Genomic DNA, 21,658 nt, shown 5'->3' with positions numbered 1-21,658 from the left:
ATATTAACATTATCTATGTTTTATTAAATTTTTATTTATTTTGTTAAATATTTCCCAATTACATTTTAATCTGGTTTAAGCTGCTCTCAGGGGTCCCATGGGACTAATTATTGACACCTCTAATCTGGAAAATTTCCAAATGGAAGTCCCTCTACAGGTACTGGTCAGTTCCATGCCCGGAGCCCCGAGAGTTTCAGAAACTTGTTCTGGATCAGTCAGATAACAACTTAAATCTAGCTGTTCCTGGCTCTGAGGCCAGCTCTCTAGCCATTATCCCAGAATGATTCATTTTAACAAGAATCAGTTAAATTACAATTTGAGACAGAATAAAATTAAGATCCCAGCGAATCTGGAATCCTGAGAGAATGCTGGTTCCATTCACAGAAACAGCAAAGTCCAGAGGGCAGGGGTCCTTTGGAAACATTATGTGGTTGGTTTTAGACATGAGAAGTTTGATGTTACAATGGAATATAAGTAAATAAATATGAGAAGTGGGTTTGTTGTTAAAAATTAACTTAAATTTGACAAGTATTTATTAAGAGCCTACTAAAGTAATTAGAAAAAAACCAGTGGAATTAGCAGCTAAGGTTGCACAGATCGATTGTTCATAATCACTTGTTGTGTGAATCAGTATGCATTATTTCACCTTACGTATATCCCATTATCTCCAGCTTTTACTTGATCCAACACCTGTGAGAAGGGGAGAACACCAACCTACCTTATGGAAAGAACATCAAATATAGTGGTTATGAAATTAAACGTATATTCTCTAGACAAGTTTCTAGATTCCACCTGTTCCTCCACAACCTCTCCTCTGGGACTTCAGATAGGCCCACCGCTAGAATTTGGGGAAAGTTTTCTCTTGTCTCAAATAAGATAATAAGTATAAAGGACTTAGTACAGAGCCTGACGCATGGTAAATGCTGTATAAATGTTAGTTATTTTATTATCATACTCCTGTTTTCTCCTTTGATTACTGAAGATTGAATCATCATTTTAGGCCCTTCAGTAGGTAGGTCAGTAACTTAAAAAAACAAACAAACAAAAAATATATATGTATGTATATAAGAATACCCACTCAGGAACCTTTCCTTCGCCCAATGATTTTTGAGGCCGAAAAAAGGAGATTTTTTTCTTACTCTTATTTTAACAAGTCCCCCCATACTCCACCACCAAGTCTGTCAGATGTGGTAGGCATCTGATAAAAGCAGAGGAAGAAGTATGAATGCGCCCCTTTACTAAAAGTAAGAATGAATAAGCACTTAGTCATTGTTCATACCTCTTCAGCTGCTCTTACCAAGCCTCCCAGAGTGTGAATGAATCCAGGATGCATCCTTAAATATAATAGCAGCCAGAGAAATTTTTCCAAAATAATTTTTCCTCCCCCTTTAATAGGAAAATATCTATTAAAAGGGGGAAAAAAGGATGGGATAAATGATATCAGCTAAAATTCTATTTTTTAAAAAACGACTTAAAGTATCCAGGAGATGACAGACCATTATTCTTCTCTACTAAGGAATGTTTCCCTGTCTGATGCTTGAAAATACTGCAAAGCCAGGATCAATTTGCAAAATGTTCAAGCAGGATGAAACCAGGGTTCATGTTCATGCTAGAGGAAAGGCAAAAGCCATGCCTAACAGATTCCATATCTTTATTTCTATATTCCTTTATGTGGATAAGGACAGATGTGTCTACAAGTTGGTTCAGCCTGCTTTAAAAGGGTCCTGTTGTGCCCCAGCAGGAATAAAACTTTCAGGTCCACATTCCTCTCTCACATGAGGCCACAGAGGCTAACTGACACAGAGTAGTATGATTTCTCAGTAAAGGGGCAAAGAGTCTTGGTGGCTTACCAAAAGAGGCCTGAGATATTCTTACCTGTTTCCCAGCCTTCTCTTAAAAACAACAGATTTTAAATCTTAAAATTTGTCTCAAAGAGGGAAACCCTAGGCATCCCCCTTAAACCATTGAAATTAGACTGCAAGACCATCAATTTAGAGCTTAGAAGTCTTGCCATCTAAGTATGGAAGCAGTCTGGTATACTGGAAAGAGCACTGATTCAGGAGTCAGAGAAGCCTGGTAAAAGTCCCACTCCTGAATCTCCCTACCAGTGTGACTCGACAATAACTTATCCTCCCTGGGCCTCAGTTTTGGCAGTTGTAAAATGGGGAGATCATATTAGATGGCCTCTGAATCCCTTCCAGGTCTGGATCAGGATCCTATGATCCCCTTCATTTTACAGATGAGGAAACAGAGCCCCAGAGAGTTCTAAATGGCCTTGTAGGTGCTTTCCAATTCAAAACGGATGATTGCTGATCAGTCTTTTTTTTCAGTTGTGTCTGACTCTTTGTGACCCCATCTGGGGTTTTCTTAGCCAAAAAAAAAAAAAAAGATACTGGAGCAGTTTGCCATTTCCTTCTCCAGCTCATTTTACAGATAAGGAAACTGAGGCAAACAGGATTAAGTGACTTATCCAGGTCACACAGCTAAGTAAGTATCTGAGGCTGGATGTGAACTCAGGAAGTGGAATCTTCCTGCCTCCAGGCCTGGCACTCTTTCCACTGAGCTACTTACTCAGCTTCCACTGAGTTGCCCAAATTGATGATCCTATAATCCCTTTAACTTATTTCACATAAGTTATAGTTGGTAAGATCAGGACTCAAACCCTAGGTTGTTTGACCTCAAATCCAGCAATCTTTCCACTAAAACTTGTAAAAAAACTATTGACAACATGTCACATATGACAATAGCTAAGGTCAGATTCGATTCCGCTGGGGCGTCAGGTATGACTTAGTATGCTTTCTGGGCTACTGAGCGAGTCAAGGATGCAAACTTAGTTCAATATGCCCATAATCCTAGCTAAGATTTCATACTTCTTTTCCTTCCTAGAACCAGGGCAGCTGTGGCATGAACTCTCTGGAAGATGGCAGCTGCATTGCAATTCTGCCCACTCATTTGCATTCGTGGGGGTTTTGCTTTTCAAATTGACTCATAAGGCCATTTCATGACTACTTCACAGAAAATGACATTTTCATAATATCTCAACTTGACTTTCTCTGAAAGGAGCCTGAGGCTGAATCACACACCCAACTAATAAGTGGGCAAAAAAAATAATATTTGATTTTCAATCCATAACTGAAACTGGTGAAAAGAGATGCGATGGGAGGGGATCACAAAGAAGACAGCTTTACCTTTAAAAAAAACCAATACTTTCAGATAATCAGTATTTGTATGAGTAAAAGAAATACATGATATACATTTCTGCCATGAAACTCCTCCTACTGCAATGCCTCATCTTGCCACAGAGATGACCCTGGACTTCAAAGCTCATCTATGTCAGTGGATTGTTCATTTTCTTAGGTCCTATTTACCAAGTTAGAAAAGTTTTGATAAAAGTTTGGCAAAAAATGGTATTCCAAAAAAATCCCTAGATGTGCTAGACCACTGGATTAAAGAACCTAAATTTAAACCACAGATCTTCTCCTTAGTATCTGTGTGACCTTGATCACACTTTTTAACTTCTCTGGGTTTCAGCTTCTTCATTTGTAAAATGAGGGGGTTGGACCAGATCAAGAATTCTTATTCGTTTTTTGTGTCATGGACACTTTGACAGTCTGCTGAAGCCTGAGGATACTTCTTAGAATAATTATTTTAAAAATACATTGAGTAAAATACATAAGATTACACAGGAAATCAATTATAATAGAGGTCTCCAAATACAAAGCAACCCAACAGTATTAGTGCAGTCCCGAAACTTTAATAGCTTCAAACTGCACTTTTGGAGTACCCTGCATTACAAAAACAAGCTCTTGGACCTCCAGTTTAAGAACCCCCTCCCAGATTAACTGATATCTAAAGTCCCTTCCCTCCCTAAATCAATGCTTCTATGTTGACCTACAATCCTATCTTGACAAGGACCAGCCTGGCTAAGGGCTGAGAGTTATCATCAGAAGCTTGGCATCCAGGTAATGAATTCTTTTGGCCACTGCAACTGTCTAATAACATAATAGAAGGTTGACACCCATGTCAAGTAACTACACTGATAAAATAACATATTTTCAGGAACTAACAAAAGGGATATAGAACTGGAATCTAGCTCTTGCAAGGCGAGATGGAAAATAGGAAGGTGGAGTGTGACAGGGCACAGTGGGAAAAATCCTAGATTAAGAGTCATGTCTCACTTATGCATGTGTGATCTTGAGAAAGTCATTCTTGGTGCCTCAATTTCCTCAAATCTAAAAAGGAAATAATACTTATACTACCTACCTCACAGGGTTGTTGTGGGAAGTAAACACATGTGAATATATTTTATAAATGCCTAGGGCTAGATCAAAGTGAGCTAAAAAGAAACCCAGCTGTTTGTCTCCCCACTTTCCAAGCATACTCTGTGCATGTAGGCAAGGGGGTGGCAGGCCTCTGCTTTCATTCCCTTCCCAAAGAACAAGAGATGCTCTCTCCATTCAGGATGTAAACCACATGGATATTTTCAAAGGACATTTCATCAGTTTGCATTAACTCAGAGGTTCTCAAACTTCTTCCTTGTTAAATTCTTCTCAACCCTCTGTGTGGTTTCTTTTACTCTTGACACTGCACCCCACCCCCTCCCCCAACTTCTTCCTTCAAATGCCCTTGCACTGAGGTTGTAATTTGTGTGAAATTCTACATAAGAGAATCATTTGGGGTTTGGAAGAATGGCTTAAAGATTTCTACCCAGTCAGGCACAGGATAGAAAGTCAGTCCAGAGTTCATTCCTTCCTTCCTCTGAAGCCCATAGATTGTGAACCAACAGGTCCCTGCCCAAACTCCTCTAAATACCTGTTTTCTGGATCCTCCTGGCTTAAGAGTGATTATCAATAGTAATTTTGCTCTTTTCCTCCCAGCTTGATTTACTTATGTATTTTTTTTCTTTTGCTCATTGAAAGGGTCATTCCCTGATTACTTCTTAAAGAGGCCTATTCACTGAATGGGCATCACCTCACTCTAGGTGAGTACCTGAATGGGGCCTAGTCAAAAAAGGCCAAGGTCTCCCATTGCATCCTGGGCCATCTCCAGTCATCCTGATGAATATCTGGTCACTGGATCCAGATGGCTCAGAAGGAGAAAGTGAGGTTGGTGACCTTGCACAGCCCTCCGTCACTCAAAATAAAGTCAAGTGCAAGTCATGTCATCATTTCTCTGATGTCATGGTCTTCTTCAAAAACGAAGGACGAACACAAAACAAAAAAGTAAGTCCTGTCTCTGACATATATTGGTTGTGTGACCCTGAATTAGTCACTTCTTCTAATCACTAATGCTCTAAGCAACTCTCTAAGACTGTGGGTTGCAAAGAACATTGAGACCTGAAGTGATAAGATGAGTTTCTTCACCTTGGAAGTCTTTATAGCAATGAAATCATGGGTCAAGTGCTTACCCTAGTCTATACTTATTCTTATTGTGCCTGATGTTCTAGTAGATGCTATGATGAATGGGATGAATGGAGATTCCTTGGGTCAGCTCATTGGAGAGGACCAGCTGTGATCCTGAAATGTAGGACCAACTTTTGAATACCATCAGATTTCCCAGATGTCCAGGGAGCTCTTTGCAGTATCAATTCTCTCTTCTCTCCCCTACCCCCAGCAGCCATGATAGTGCTTTTCTCATCCACTGCAACAATGGAGAAGAGCCACCATCTTCCCAAACTTTTGTGAAGTCAATTTCATCGACCCCTGAGCTAATCTTCATTCTGCTGTGCAGTAACACAGTGTCTTCTACATTGGGAGGGCTCATCAATGCAGCCTGGTGAAAGCTCACAGGTACTTGCCCAAAGGCTAAGTGAAGAAGTGTAACTGTAAAAAAGACAAACCCTCCCCCCAATAACAACCAACTATTCCTAGAGCTCAATTCTTCGGTGGTCAGTTGCCAAGAACAGAACACACATGGAGAAATAGCACCTGAACCTTGGATAGAGCGGATTATCTATATGGTCTTAAAGGTGCCTTCTTATACTAAAATTTTACCACCTCGAGGCATTTGTACCTCCAACCAAGTGTCTTCACAGAGATTTCATTTAATAATTTCTAAACAATTGCTCTCAGAGCAAATCCATAGCAGGGGCTGCTCATGCCACCACAAACCTTGTTTCGCAAATTCTTCAAACAGGGGCAGGCTGGTGATGCTGGGCCCCGTGAAGATGATGTAGTTCTTGCCTGCTGCATTCCTACAGAGGCTCTTGGCCACCATGCTGTGGAGCTGGGGCTTATTCTTTAAAGTATCCAGTCCATCTGCACCACCGCCTTCTTTCAGGTGCACATAAATCTTTGAGAGAAGGAAACATACAAAGAAAAAGAGATAAAAGTCAGCTTAATCACCACAGTCTAGGAGAGTGATTGGGTGACAAGAAACCTGGGTTGCTGGTTCTGAATCTACTACTAAGTGAATTATGAGTGATCCCCTGAGGCTTAGTTTTCTCCTCTCCTCACCATTCCTTGGCATATCTCATGGGGGTATGCTATCAATAAAATCTGATCTCGTAGACAGTCTGGGAAATCACTACTCAGTCCGGGCAGTCTATGATTCAGAATACATTTCATCACTTTAGAAAGACACAGGTAAAGCTAGAGTTGAAGAATTCATCCACAGCATGGCAATTTTCAGCTTCATCCAGGTACGGCAAATTCTCTCCTTTGGCTGAGATTATAAGGGAAGAGCCTCTTACATAAGAAATTCTGTGGAGATTTTCATGCAACAGTGTAAGGTTTAACAATTTTACATTCGGAAGGAAAGAAATCAAACAAGGGTCTTCTACAAGAGAAATGGATATGTGCAAAGGTGAGAAATCAATGGAGATCTATAAGTAGACAAGATAACGGAGGCATACAACATGTAATCATTGAGGCATCACAGATGGGGACAGTGTAGATTGTTGGGATGTTCTGAGGAAAAGGTAAAGTACTTATAAATGACTCATTACAGCAACTAGGATACTTCTATCATCCTGAAGAAAGCAAGGTTTCCCATGGGAAAGTCCATTCTTGCGGTCTTTCAGGGCAGAAATATCTCATTTCCTCATATCTAATCATAGCAAGGCCAACCTTTAGAAGAACAAAAAGTAGGTCTAGACTTCATGAATCCCAGAATTCTGACTTTGTACCGGAAAGGCAGAATATTATAGTAGAAAGGATACAAATTTTGAAGTGAGGAGAGACCTGAGTTTGAATCCCATTTTAATCACTTAGTAACTGTATGACCATGAGAAAATAATTTCTAATGGTAATAGTAACTAGCATTTATACATCATTTTAAGGTTTGCAAAGCATTTTACAAATATTATTCCATTTTACCCCTCAAACAGCCCTAGGAGGTGGATTCTATTATAATTTCCATTTTATAGATGAGGAAACTAAGACAGAAAGAAGTTACATGAGTTGTTTACAGTCACATGGTAAGTGTCTGAGGTCTAGATTTGAACTAGGTCTTCCTGATTCCAGGTCCAGGGCTCAATCCACTGTATTATATAGGTGATTCCAATTTACTCATCTCCCTGAGTTTTAGTTCTCTCATCTAAAAAATGGGAACATGAATATTTTCACCACTTATTGTTTGTTTTATTGTTGAGTGAGGAGAGTTCTTTGTAAACCTTAAAGCAATATAATTGGGAGATATTGCCATAAAAAAAAGCTGGAGGGATATGAGTGAAATCTATAAAACAATGACTAATATGGAAAAGGTTGACAGAGACTCATTTACTCAATTCCAAAATACTAAGATTTGGGAATTTAAAACTTGTATAAGGTAATTTTAGGAAAAATAAAAGGAAGTATTGCATTATTTTACACAGTAGGCAATAAACTTATAGAAACCATTATAAAATGTGGCCCTAAGAGGAATGAGAAATGGATTTTTGAAAGGGTGGGACGAATTCATAATAGAGTCATAAATGGCCAAGGAGGTTGAAAAAGTTTAATCTTTAAGATACCATAAAATAAGCTACCCATATCCACCCATGGCATCTCCCATTGTTCTGTGTTGCTAATAGAATGTCAAAGGAATGGAACATGAATCTGATCCACTATGGCGGTTCCTATATCTCTATAAACTTTTGCAGTGAAAGTGTTTCCAAACTTCAGGCTCATCATGGGGTATAGAGTGTGGGGGCAGAGGTTTGGTGTCATCAAATGGTTGAAACAAGATAAAGGCAAGTTAACATTTCAAAGCCTGGTACCATTCATGTAAGTATAAAATTAACAAAGAAAGAGTCCCACAGAATTGCCCTGGCTTTCAGACAAAATACATTTGTGATTACAGTAATTTGGCCATAATGAATTGGTCACTGGAAAATATGCTGAGTATGGCCAGCCCAAATATTTCTTCATAGGAGCCACAAGTTAGCTCTGAATAACCATTTGACCTTGGCTCCTCAGTTTCCTCAATTGCAAAATAAGATTGTTTAAGCTTCCTCCCAACCCCAAGTCTTATATTCTTGTATTGGGCCTCCATTTTGCAGAATGAAAAAGGGAGGTAGAGTGGAAGGAGGTAAGGAGGTAAAGAAAGAAGGAAACAAGGAAGGATGGGAGGAAGGAGGAAAGATGAATGGAAGAAAGGAAGGAAAATAGGAGGTAAGAAGGAAGAAAAAAGAATGAAAGAGGAAAAAGTGAAAGAAGGATGGGAGGAAGGAAAGAGGGATAGAAGGAAGGAATGAAGGAAGAAGAACAAAATAAAGGAAGGAAGGAAAGAAGGAATAAGAGAGGTGAAGTAAGAAAATATGGAACAATGCCCTTGAGTGCTTTGTTCTGGTTCAACTTATCCTAGTATGAACAGCAAGAAATTCCTGAGCCTAAATTGAGGGAACATTCATTCTCTACCCTTGTCCTATTTAATTACAAAGACCGATACGAAGAAGATCTAGAGAAACTTTAAGTTACATATTTAACAATCAAATAATTCTCCCTCCACTAAATTTCCTAGCTATGACACATGTTGAGTTAGAGTCTTTCAATGCATAAATCTTTGTAAGATTTTGGGGGGTGGAGTTTTATTCATCTGAAGGCTACTGGAGTATTTTGGATATGACGGGGAAGGACACAAGTATTTATATAGGGCCTATTATGCACCAGGCACTGTGTTTAAGCACTTTGCAAATATTATCTCACTTGTTCCTCACAACAACTTTGTAAAGTAAGTGCTATTACTATTTCCATTTTGCAGGTGAGGAAACTGAGGCAAACAGGTTAAGTGACTTGCCCAAGGTCACACAGCTAGTAAGTATGTGAGGCCAGACTTTTAACTCAAATCTTCCTGACTCCAGGCCCAGCACTCAAGTCACTTCACCACTGGCTGCCTGAATTTCTGAACTGATCCAAATGTACTGAAAAACAATTTGGAATGATACAAAAAAAGTTAGTAAATTTTTTTAATTTTTGACCCCCAAATCCCAGCACTAGGAATTCAGACAAAAAGAAAATTATTATAAAGATTAATAAAAGTACTTTTTTGTGATCACAAAAAACAAAAATAAAAAAATGAGTGTCCATCAGGTAGGAAATGGATGAACAAATTGTTCTGTATGGATGCAATGGAATATTATGGTGCCATAAGAAATGATCGAGAACCATAAAAAGACTTGTATGACTTGACACAGAGTGAAGTAAGGCAGAAAATATACATGACTCCAATAATGTGATTTCAAAGACTCAAAAAAGCAACAGAACTCAGAATAAATGCAATCATCAATATCAATTCCAAATGTCAAATGACTACAGATATCAAACGTGGTAGATGTTGCCATGCATAGCTGCTGTGTTAATTTTGCTTGACTTTTTTTTTGCAACAAAGGATGGTTCACGGGAAGGATAGAGAGGATCTATAGGGAAATAATTATCATATAAAAAGCATAAATACATTAATAAATATTAAAAAATAGTATGACATGATTGCTGAAAAATACACATAGTCTTAGGTTGCATTCAATGAGCTATAGTAGCCAGAATAAGAGTTGTCATAGCTCCAGCATAGCATGGCCTCTTTAGACATCTGTAACATTGGATTGATTTCTGAGTGCCACTTTAGGAAGGGCACTGACAATCTGGACAGCCTCTAGTGGAGGAAGAGTAGGATGATGATGGGACTAAAAATCATGTCATGCATGGATCAGTGGATGGAATGACTGATGTTTAGTCTGGAGAATAGAAGACTTAAAGGGACAAAATAGCTTTCTTCTAGTATTCAAAAGGCTGTCACGTAGAAGAAGGATTGATAATTATAGTTCACATTTCCATAGGATATTAAAGTTTGCAAAATGCTTTACATGACATTTCACTTGATTCTTACAACACACCTGTGATGTTATAAGTATCATTATCTCCATTTTAAACATGAAGAAACTTAGTCTTAAGAGGACTTAAGTGCCTTGCTCATGTTCACAGTGAATGTCAGAGGCAGAATTTAGACCCAGATCTCTTCTCTTGCCAAGTCCAGTGTTCCTGCCAATATGCCAAGGAAAGAGCTTGTTTCATTTTGCTGTAAAGCATGAAGCTAGGAGCAATGAGGGGAAATTTTGGAGGGGAAAGTTGGGGGCTCAATGTAAGGCAAAATTTCATAACAGGTAAAGATTTCCTAAGTAGATGAAACTGCCTTGGGGGTAAATAGTTTCTCCCTCCCTGAAGAGAGGTCTTCAAAGTAAGGTGAACCATTCATTTGTCAGGAGATTTTGATTTAGGTGTTGATTGAATTACATGACTTAAGTTCCTTCCAAAACTGAGATTCTGTGATCAACAAGCCGATATGATATAACTAGTTATGGAGATGTCCCCTTTTCTCACCAGTCATTGTGTGACCTTCCCAAATTGTATACTTGGTCACAAAGGACAACCTTCTTCCACACCATGATTCACCTGCTCAAGGTACATAGTAGCTGAGCTCTCCTTCTAGAGACTCTACTAACAGTAATTTTCTAAATGATACCCAAATTCCCTGAACAGATTAAAGAACTGACCTCATATGGTAAAACTGCCTTTATTTAATTTAAATCAATGGAAACTTTCTCTGAGAGGCAGCATATGGCACTGGGACCTGGAGTTAGGAGATACAGGTTTGAAACCTAGCTCCAATATTAGCTATTTGATCATGGGGGAGCCATTTACTTCCTTGAGCTTCCAGTTCTCCAGCTATAAAGTGAGGCTAATTACATTTGCACTGCCTACTCAAGTGAATAATTGTGAGCAAAGAACACCATGATCCCTAAAGCTATCTATAAACATCAGATTTATTAATAAAGATTAAAGAATTACCCTATTCTACTGCTCCTTCTTTTAGATGCACCCTTTAAGGATTTATCCAAGTAATTAGACAAGTAATTAGAATATGGGGAAATCTGAGTTTCAGATGACAAATTCTTTGTGCCTTTCTCTGAAACTCTAGTCAGAAGGCATTCATGAAAACCACATATCAAAAGGAACTTTTCTCCCTCTCTGTGCTCCCCAAGACTTAAAAGGCATTCAAAAACTTCAAATAAAAATTGAAATGAATTCCAATAGAGTGGTCAAGTTTTAGGGACAGGGGGTCAATGCCGCTGGCTCAATATTTGTTTTCTTAATTTTTCCCCAAAGGTCTTGCATTTTTTTTATAATTTTTAAAATTTTACACTTAAATACAAAATGAGAAAAGAAAACAAAATCATTGCTATGTACACAGCAGACCATAAGAGAGGATTCAATATAAAACAAATTTCCATTTCAAGAAAACCTATAAAATAAATGCTACACATGGTTTTCAAAACTGTCCAACTTTTCTTTGCTTCCTTATTGGTTTTCTCTGCCGTGCACTTTTTATTTTATTTTTTCCCCTCCCTCCTCCTCCCCTAAAGAAGTCTACTAGTAAGTGTGAATGTGTATTTATATATATATATATATATATATATGTATATATATATATACACACATATATATATACACACATATATATATACACACACATGCACACACACACGCACATGCACATACATGCATAAACATCTATAAACATACACATATATACTCATACACAAATACATAAGACCATACTAGGCTTATTTCCTTCTATCATCTGTTTCTCTAAAGATGGATAACATTTTCCTTCGTAAGTCCAAGTCTTTTCATGTTTTTTCCTAAATCAACCAGCTTGTAATTTCCTACACCATAGCAATATTCCTTTCTGGATTCAAACAGCATCTTCCTTCATAGGATCTTTCAGGTTAATTTGGATATGTATAATAATGAGAATGATTTGATTGCTCAAAATTGTTCTTAAGATAATAGTGCTGTTTACTGTATACGATGTTCTCTTGGCTCTGTTCATTTCACTCTTCATTATTTCATGGAGGTCTCTCCATACTTTTCTAAAATCATTGAGTTCATCATTTCTTAAAGCAGAGTAATATTCCATCATTAAACATATACCACAGGTTCTTTAGCCATTCCCCAATTGATGGGCATCTGACAAGGCAGCCCATGAACTCATCTACCATTACCTTCTGCCTTTGTATTCACACAAAAATAGCTTTGTCAGCTGTATTTCACAACTGCATATGAGAGTTCCCCCTCCTTGTTCCCTAATTTTGTTAGCTTGATTAAAATCTGAGCATTTAAGGCCATTGATTCTAAATTAGAAAAAAATTAATTTTCAGAAACAAATCTAACATTAGTACTAAAAAATAGAAGAGTCAAATGTCTGAGGGCTGGGGAAGGGATCATTGGGTCCATCCCTCTGTTTTCAAAGAGATGTCTAAGCCTTCCAGGATAGAGGATAACCTTTTCTCTTTTTAAGGGTAATTGAAGCAGCCTGTTCCAACATCTTGTATTTAGATGGTTAAGAAGTCCTTTCTTCCAAAACCCAAGCAAGAGCTAAACACATCAGGTGTTTAATAAACATTTGTTTATATTGGATTTACATGATCTCAGAGTAGTTTAATACTTATGAAAGACACTGGATTTAGTTGAAGCCAGAAAAAGCACAGGGCTTTTCAGAGTTGCCGCAGTTCCAGAATCTTTAAGTTAAACATACATTTACGACAGTAGGATACAGCAGTGAAGATTTAATGGCATACAAGGCACACAATAATAGGGCAAAATGTATAACAGACTGTAGGCAAAAGCTATGAGCTGGTGCTCCCTCCCCATCAGTAAGCAAGTGAGGGAGCATCTACATAGACCAGGAGCTCTGCAGAGACAATCTCATGCTAATTTGGAGCTAATTTAATCTACAATTGTCTCTATACTTGGTACTCTTCTAGCTCTCTTCTTGGCAAATTTCTTTTTCATGCTACACTAATCTTTATGCTTCAAAATTACCTTCTGCCTGGTTGAGGCATCTTTTCATCTTCTATCTCCACCCCACCCCTACTATACACACTTTAATTTCTATCTTCCTTAGCTCCTCTGATTGAGACCTTTTCCATTGCATACCTTCCATCTTTTTTTCCTTGTAAGGTGTTTTATTAAACATTTTTATTTATTAAAAGTAAATATTTTATTGTTGCACCTCCCCCCCCCCCTTTTTCTTTTCCTTGGCCTATTGCCACACCTTTCATCTTCTGAAGCTTACTGAAACCTGGATTAGGTATGGAAGCATGCACCAGAAGAAAGAACACTGACTATTATGGGGCCTAGGTAAAAATGCTACTTCTATTACAAACTGTCCTGTGTGACCTTGGGAAAGTCACAATTTTTTTTTTTTCAAGTCACAATTTCTTAAGGTCTCAATTTCCTCATCTGTAAAAACAGGGAGTTAGACTAGATGGATTGTAAAGGTCCCTTTTAGCTGTAGATTTGTGATACTGAAGACACTATCTCTTTGCACTTCAATTCTGACTGAAGCTTCTCTCTCTCCACTCCCACTCCCAACCCTATTCCCCATAGGGGATAAGAGAAGGAATCAGCCTGCTCTTTGCACCCTACTCTAAGCTGCTGACCTTCCTGCCCTCATATCCCATTTATCAACCTCTTCTTTTTCAAAGTTTACAATATCTCTTTATGTTAGTCTGTACTGAACCTTGTTAAGACCATCTTACAGGTCACTCTCTTTTCTCAAAGTTCAGTATGTAGTTCACAGTCTTCCTCTTTCCTTCAACCTATACCCTCAAATTTGGTAATTAATGTTGAAGATTTTTGGAACACCCAGTTTTCAAGTCCGTCAACATCCTTCAGACCTACGATCTCCATCTTCATTCTACTTCAACATCTCATGAGAATAATCATACCTTAGGCCTCATTATCAGCTAAAACTGTTCTACTTCCAAGATCTTGAGCTTTGGAATTTCCTTTTCACAATCTCCTTTCATTCTCTCTCATTGCAATATGCCCTCCAAACTTGTTCTTCATCTCACAACAACCCTTGGTCCCATAATCACTCTCAATTTTCTCAGTCCATCAACCTTGAGCCCATCAACCTTGCTTTGGCCTCACTTTCATTCGTTCAGTCTCAAATCTAGAATTAACCAGAAAAGGAACTGTTTTCCATTCCTTCATCTCTTGCCTTTTTGTTCTTCATGCCCTGCTAAAAGCTCAACCCTGGGTCATCGCTAATATCTACTCTGTTCTTGCCCCTGGGAAGTCACAAAATCATAAGGACCAAGTTTACTACAAATTCATATTATCTAAAGGCAAATGGGTCCTCACCACTGCATAGCAATCTGTTTATTCCTCTCAAATTGGCTCCCCATCATACTGTTCACAGTGTCTTTTTCAAGCCTCTTCTCAGGTTCCCAATTCCACACCATTCCCCCAGTAGATGACCTCATCTCTGTCTTCATTGAGAAGACTGAGATTCTTTATGATGAATTCTCTCCCTTCTCTTCCTTTACACATGAAAATCTCTGTGTATCTTCACATATTCTTTTCCCCTTCTATCTGGTCTCAGGAAATGAAATGGTTTATCTCCTTGCCAAGGCTTACTTGTGTTACAAATTTCATATTGTCCTGACATCTCCCTTTACCTCTTTCTAAAAACATGCTCCTGTCTCCTTTATCTTAAACACACACACACACACACACACAGAAACACACATACTTTTAAATAACCTTCCTATGACCTTGCAATTTCCTCAGGTAAATTACAACCAGTGGCTCAGAGGAAACCAGGCATTTGATCATTCAGTAAACGTTTATTAAGCGCCTATTATCAGAGCACTGAATGGCTCAAGAGAAGAAAGTGAGGTTGGTGATCTTGCACAGCCCTCCCTCACTCAAATCAAAGTCAACTGCAAGTCATGTCATCATCTTGATGTCATGGTCCTCTTCAAGAATGAAGGACAAACATGATTACATGCCAGGCTCTAAGTAATGGAGATACAAAAAGGCAAAAGACGTTCCCTGCCTTCATGGAACTTAAGAATTTAATGGAGGAGACAACAAGCAAATACATATATTTTGTGTATGTGTATTTGTGTATATATGTATGTGTGTGTATTAATACACATACACACACACACACACACACACACACACACACACACACAAACCATCTACAAGATAAACAACTTAATCTTGGAAGCAGCCCAAAATCTTGACCACAGACCATCTCATGCTGACATCTCTGGTGACCTCACTGATGCCTTTTCCTTTCTTTCTTTCCATTAGCTATCATTTTTTGATGGAATGCAAGGGTTACCTGTCACATCCGTTGGGAACTTCTGTGTAATTCCGTATGGCGTGTGGGATGTTTTCTTGCTTTTTTTTTAAGGTCCTTTAAAACCAACAGGTACTTAGAAACTTAGACAAACTCTCAGCAATGATTGTTGCTAGTTACATCAATAAAGGCTTTGATCAGGAAAAAACAATCTTGGCAACGGACAAAAGTCTTATCTCTTTGGCTCACTTTCCTGAGTTTCTCTTTTTCTTCTCCCTGGGAACCTTATAATATTGCTTGCATATAGGGGTGGGGAACCTGTGGCCTCAAGGAAACGTGGACCTATAGGTCCTCATGTGTGGCCCTGTGACCAAATTCAAACTTCACAGAACAAATTCCCTTAATAAAAGGATTTGTTCTGTAAGTCAAAAGGCCATACCCAAGGACCTAGAAGGCCACATGTGGCCTTGAGTCCCAAGTTCCTCACCCTCTAAGTTTCTACAGATGTGTGTAAAATGTCTCCAAGGCCTTTGTAAACTAGTTTAACAGTGCATGTCAGATACAGGACATATTTTATTTCTTTGAACATTCAGAAAACGTACAAAGGATTTAAAGTAGTCCACGAATAATCACTACAATTCTCCCATTATCTAGTTAATCGTCCCTCTCCCTATATGGGCCCTATATAGTCGCTAAGATTCACAGCCACCATCCTTGGCCTTACCTCAGAAAGGAAATGTACTTGAGTTATTAAGAAGGCAACCCCCCCTCCAAATTCTGGTGTCTCACTTTCACCCTAGAGACCCAGACAAGTAGGAATGTACTTGTAAATGTTTTAACAACTGATTCTCTGAAAAATATAAGACACTTTTTAAGTTTAATTTGCATTAATCATATTTTTCATCACTTTCGTAAGTCCAGACAATTAAAAAGATAATAAATCAAGCCTAATTTTGTACTTTTTGCTGATTTCTGAGGAGTTATTGCTGACACTGAAGGTTTAACGATCAGTTCCAGATTGTCCAAGGTAGCTCCAGGCCAATAGGCCTATGTTATCACACCCTCATTGTATCCAAGGCTTGGACTGCCCTTGGATGGAAAACAAATTTGGAATCGCTAAGATCAGCATTGTCCAAATAACTGCTAATGGTGACAAAGGGCAAAGTTCAGGGCATTTGCTTCACCACTCCAAGGATGATCAATTCCATGGGCTTTCAATCCCTTATGTCCCCTTATCGCTTATTAAAATTCTTAGAAAGGGGAATTTTCACAGTTTCTCAACATGTACCTAATTTAATTCCTTGTGATCTGACTTCTGATTGTACTGCTCTCCTGAAACTGTTTTCTTGAAGGTCACCAGTGATCTCTTAATCTCTAAATCGAATAGCCTTTTCAGAATTCTCATCTCCATGACCTTTCTGTAGCATTTGCACTATTACCTAGCCCCTCCTCCTGAGTGGTCTTTTCTCCTGTGGGTTCCTTTTCTCTATTTATTTTCTGCCCCATCCTTCTTGCTTTGTTTTGCTGGGTTTTGTCCTCTTTCCAGTCTCTAAGTGCGAGTCTCCTGAAAGGTTCTGTCCTAGGACCTCATCACTTTTGTCTCTATAACATCCCTTTGTTTATTTCATCTGTTCCCATGCCATTTCTAAATGGATGACTCCCAAAACTATATATTTAGGGTTTTTTTGAGGCAATTGGGGTTAAATGACTTGCCCAAGATCACACAACTAGTTTCACTTAGGAAATCCCTTTCCAGGCCCAAGCAAACTTCTAAGGAGCCCCAAGATTCTAGGGGATACAATTTAGAATCTCTTGCTCCAATAACCCAGGGCAACATCTTCTCCCAGAGAACAAACACTGTGCAAAGACATTTTAAAATGCAGCTATTTATGCTGAATGACAATGGCTTTGGAATAATGGATTCGGGATCAATCTCTATCACTAATGAGCCGGGTGACCTTGGGCCATAAGGACACAATTACTCACATTTAGAGAGCACACAGTGGTTTACAAAGAGCTTTCTCCACAATAATCCTGTTCAAGTAGTTTGAGGATCGTGCCTCCATCTTACATATGAGAAAACCAAGGCTCTGAAAATTAAGAAACTTGCCTGTGGTCACACACCTGATAAGTGTCTAAGTGGGATTCAAACCCAAGTCTCGGGCATTTACTATCAAACCATGCTGCCTCTAACAACAACAGATAATTTGTTCATATGGTAGGTCACAAGATTTAGAACTCTGGAGGGACCTTAGAGTTTAACTCATTGGACCTTATCTGATGATGAGGGGAGGAGCACTAAGAGCCAGAAAGGGGAGATGAAGACTGTGTGGGATTAGAACTGAGGTTCTTAGGGGCTAAAGGCCATGATTTTTCTTCTACACCCTGAATGCTATATGTTCGTAAGACTTAAAGAGCTATATAAATGCGAGCTATTACGAATATTGCTATTTTTATAAAGTACTTTTCACACACAAGATCTCATTTGAGCTTCAAAACACCCTATGAGATTCTCTAAGTAAAGCAAATCATCACTTCCATTTTAGAGATGAAGACTCAGAGACTGAGTGACTTACCCAAGGTCATATGACTAGTAAGTTGTAGGGCCATGAGTTGAACCCAGGGCTTTTGGCTTCAAGTCTCCTGTATTTTCCACTAAATCCTGCATGTTATGTCATTTGGAAACATGAGGGAACTGGACTTGATGAGCTCCCAGGAAACTTCGATGATTTTTAAATTTGTGCACACATTTGTTAACAAAAACTATGTATTCCATAATCATTTATAAACAATGTTCTATAATAAATGTACTTTATCCTTCAAAGCAATCTTCTAACTCTTGGCCTTTGTCTATACTTTGGATGGAACTGGAGAAAAGAAGACTCAGGAGAATTTAGTAGTTCTCTTCAAGAATTTGATGGGCTGTCATATGGAGGAAGGACTGGATTTGCATGGCCCCAAAGAACCACACCAGGACCAAGAGGCAGAAGTCACACAGAGGCCAATCAGTGTCAGGAAGAACTTCCTAAAGATGATGACTAGTTCATAGTCTCTTTCTCCTCCCCAGCTCCCACCCTCATATTAGAAGACTTCAGTATATATATTTGATGCTCCCTCAAACATCCTAACATCCAAGAGCTTCAACTTACTCATTGGTCAAACCCTTGATCTTATCATCATACATTAATGAGCCATTTCTATATCCCTGAACTCTGAAATTACCTGATCTGCTCACAGTCTATTGCCATTGCATCTCTCCCCCTGCCTTGCAACCCCAAACTCTGTTTTTCAGTATTCAGTCTCTTGATTGCCCTGGTCTTTCGGAGGCAAATCATTCTTGCTCTAGTTGTATGTTCCTTCCTGCTCTGTCTTGACCCCTTGGTGAACCAGTCAACTTCTAAATTGTCCTCTTAAACTATCATTGATGTTGCTCTGCCAAGTTTTCACCATCCTGTTCCTTACTCCTACTCACGTGCTTCTGGATGAACCTGGACAAAAAACGCAGAACTGTGCTGACTGGATCCACTACAGACTTACATTACATTATCTCAGTAGGACCCTCACTGCAGCAAGGTAATCCTTCTTTGCTTCCCTAATTGATTCTCCATGCCAGTCACCACAGTGGCTTTTCCAAACATTTCATCCCTCCTCTGAAACTTTCATAGCTCCCCTCCCCCTACCCACTCAGCTGAGAACCTGGTCTCCTACTTTTTGATGGGAAAAAAAGAGGCCATTCACTGAGAATGCTTTCTTCTCTCCTCATCTCACATAACTCAAATGCTTTTTGCCACTATCTCCTCCTTCACTCTTATCTCACATGAAGATGTAACTCTTCCCCTTCCTAAGGTAAATCCCTCTAAATATGTAAGAGATCCCATTCCATCCCATCATTTATAATAGATTTTCCCCTCTATTGTCCCCACCTTTTACTTAACTTCAATCCTTCCCTCAATTTTTTGGATATATTTCTAACAAACATACTCGTCATGCCTCCCCCATATTCAAAAAACCTTCACTTGATCCATCCATATCTCCCAGCTAATCTCTCACATCTCTTTCCACTTTTGTAACTCAACTTCTTGAAAAGGTTGTCTACAGTTGATTCTTTTATGTACTTACATCTCACTCTCTTCTGAACTCTCCACTGTCCGGCTTCCAAACATGTCACTCTATGAGACTGATCTCTCCAAAGTTACCAATGATCCCTTAATTGTCAAATCTAATGACCTTTCCTCAATCCTCATCTCTTAACTTGTTAGTGCTCTTTCTCTTTTAAGACCATATTGCATTTGTTAAGCTGTTTAAATGCTCTTCCCTCCAAGTAGAACACAGATTCCTTGAGGAAAGTTATTGTTTCCTTTTTATCTTTGAACCCTCTTCACCTGCCACTTTACCTTGTACACTGTAGATGCTTAATGAATGCTTGGATTGGATTGAATTAAACATACATTGAACAGCCTTTGTCCTTGCTGAGTCAGTCTTGTGGATACCTCTGGGAACTGAGCTGCTTTGAAATCAAGACTGATCACAGAATGAAGCAGATCATTTTCTCTTGTGTTGTTTTGTTTTGTTTTATGGTTTCTCCCATTCATTCTGATTCTTCTATGCAACATGACAAAGGTGAACATATATTTAATAGGAATGTATGTGTAGAACCTATGTAAGACTGCACACCATCTTGGGGAGGGAGTAGAGAGAGAAAGGGAAGAAGGGGAAAAAAAATCTAAGATATATGGAAGTGATTATAGAAAACTGAAAACTAATTTAAAAAAAGAAATCAAGACTTGAATCATAGAACATTAGAACTGGAAAAGCCCCAAACAATTCTTTGGTTAGACCTCTTATTTTATAGATGAGGCACCAAAAGAAGTTATTTGTCTAAGATCACATAGCCAAGTGGTGACAGAGTCAGAATGAGAACTGGAAAAATAATGGCAACCAAGGTTCTGTCTACTCAGGTATCAGGGTGTTGGCCCCAGGCTCACTTGATTCCCAACTCGAAAGATTTGTCCTTTCTTCTAAGATTGGAGCCATCAAAAAAGGAGAGTGGGATAACAGAATATTGGACTGTAACTGAGGGGAGCTGAGTTCATGCCCTGGTTACTCATCATGCCTCCTTGAGTCTTGTGTTTCTCTCTTGAAAATGAATGACTTGCTACCTATGTGATCTTCAGCAAGCTGCTTCACTTTCCTGGCTTATTTCCACAAGTGGAAAATAAGAGTATTGAAATAGCTATAGCTAGTGTTGATAACATTGTTGTGTTTATCCTTCATTCTCAAAAAGGACCAATGATATCGTGAGAGAGATGTCTTGACTTTTGTATGAACTGGATTTAAGTGAGACAGGGCTGGCTAAAGTCATCAGCCTCCCGCTCTCCTCCAGTTACAATATTTATATATCCCTTTAAAGTTTGCAAAGCACTTTACATTTGCTATCTCATTTGATCCTTGCAACAATCCTGTGAGACAGGTACTATTATTATCTCCATTTCGCAGTTGAGGAAACTGAGTCAGACAAGTGAAGTGACTTGCTCAGGGCCAAACAGCTAATAAGTGTCTGAGGCAGAATCTGAACGCTGGTCTTCCTGGCTCCAAGTCCAGCACACTATCCACTGTGCCAACTTTGCTACCTAAATAGAATAGATGGTCTGATCTCTTTTCGCATTAGGTCTGAGTTACCACAAAGCATGTACATAGATAATTTCTAAGGTCTCCTCCCCTGCTAAAAATTCTATGACTTTATGGTGATTATCAGTTGGCTTATAGAAAAGGGATGGGCTAAATTCACCGCAGTACTCTCAGACCATTAAGTTTAGAGCTCTAATTAGCCTCAATCAATTAAGGTCCAGCAGAGGAGTGATGTTGTGAATATCTGGTTTCTGGGAAATGGACCAACATAAACTCACTTTTAGAGAGGCCGGTTGATAGCAAAAAACTTCTCTAGTGGGAATGACCCAGGCAGTTTTGGACCCTCTGGCATCTGTATACCTTGTTAATTGATTCCCTCAGCTATCCTTGATTCACTCAAATATGCTGAAATCTACATCTTGTGAAGTGCTTTCTTGGGGATGCCAATGACTTTGGG

General features: G+C 38.9%; 1 protein-coding gene across 1 annotated transcript in view; it reads right to left on the bottom strand.

The window, feature by feature from the left end:
• Nucleotides 1-21,658, bottom strand: part of PGBD5 (piggyBac transposable element derived 5) — a 172,370-nt gene that overhangs the window by 18,368 nt on the left and 132,344 nt on the right. Inside the window, exon 4 of the mRNA XM_072647465.1 lies at nt 6,111-6,291. Within this exon, the coding sequence (XP_072503566.1) occupies nt 6,111-6,291 (181 nt within the window). The remainder of the gene's footprint in view (nt 1-6,110; nt 6,292-21,658) is intronic.

Source organism: Notamacropus eugenii, chromosome 2 (assembly GCF_028372415.1).
Source record: "Notamacropus eugenii isolate mMacEug1 chromosome 2, mMacEug1.pri_v2, whole genome shotgun sequence".
NCBI classification, from domain to species: domain Eukaryota; kingdom Metazoa; phylum Chordata; class Mammalia; order Diprotodontia; family Macropodidae; genus Notamacropus; species Notamacropus eugenii.
Note: the sequence above shows the minus strand (reverse complement) of the source record. Positions and strands in the feature narration are given on the sequence as shown.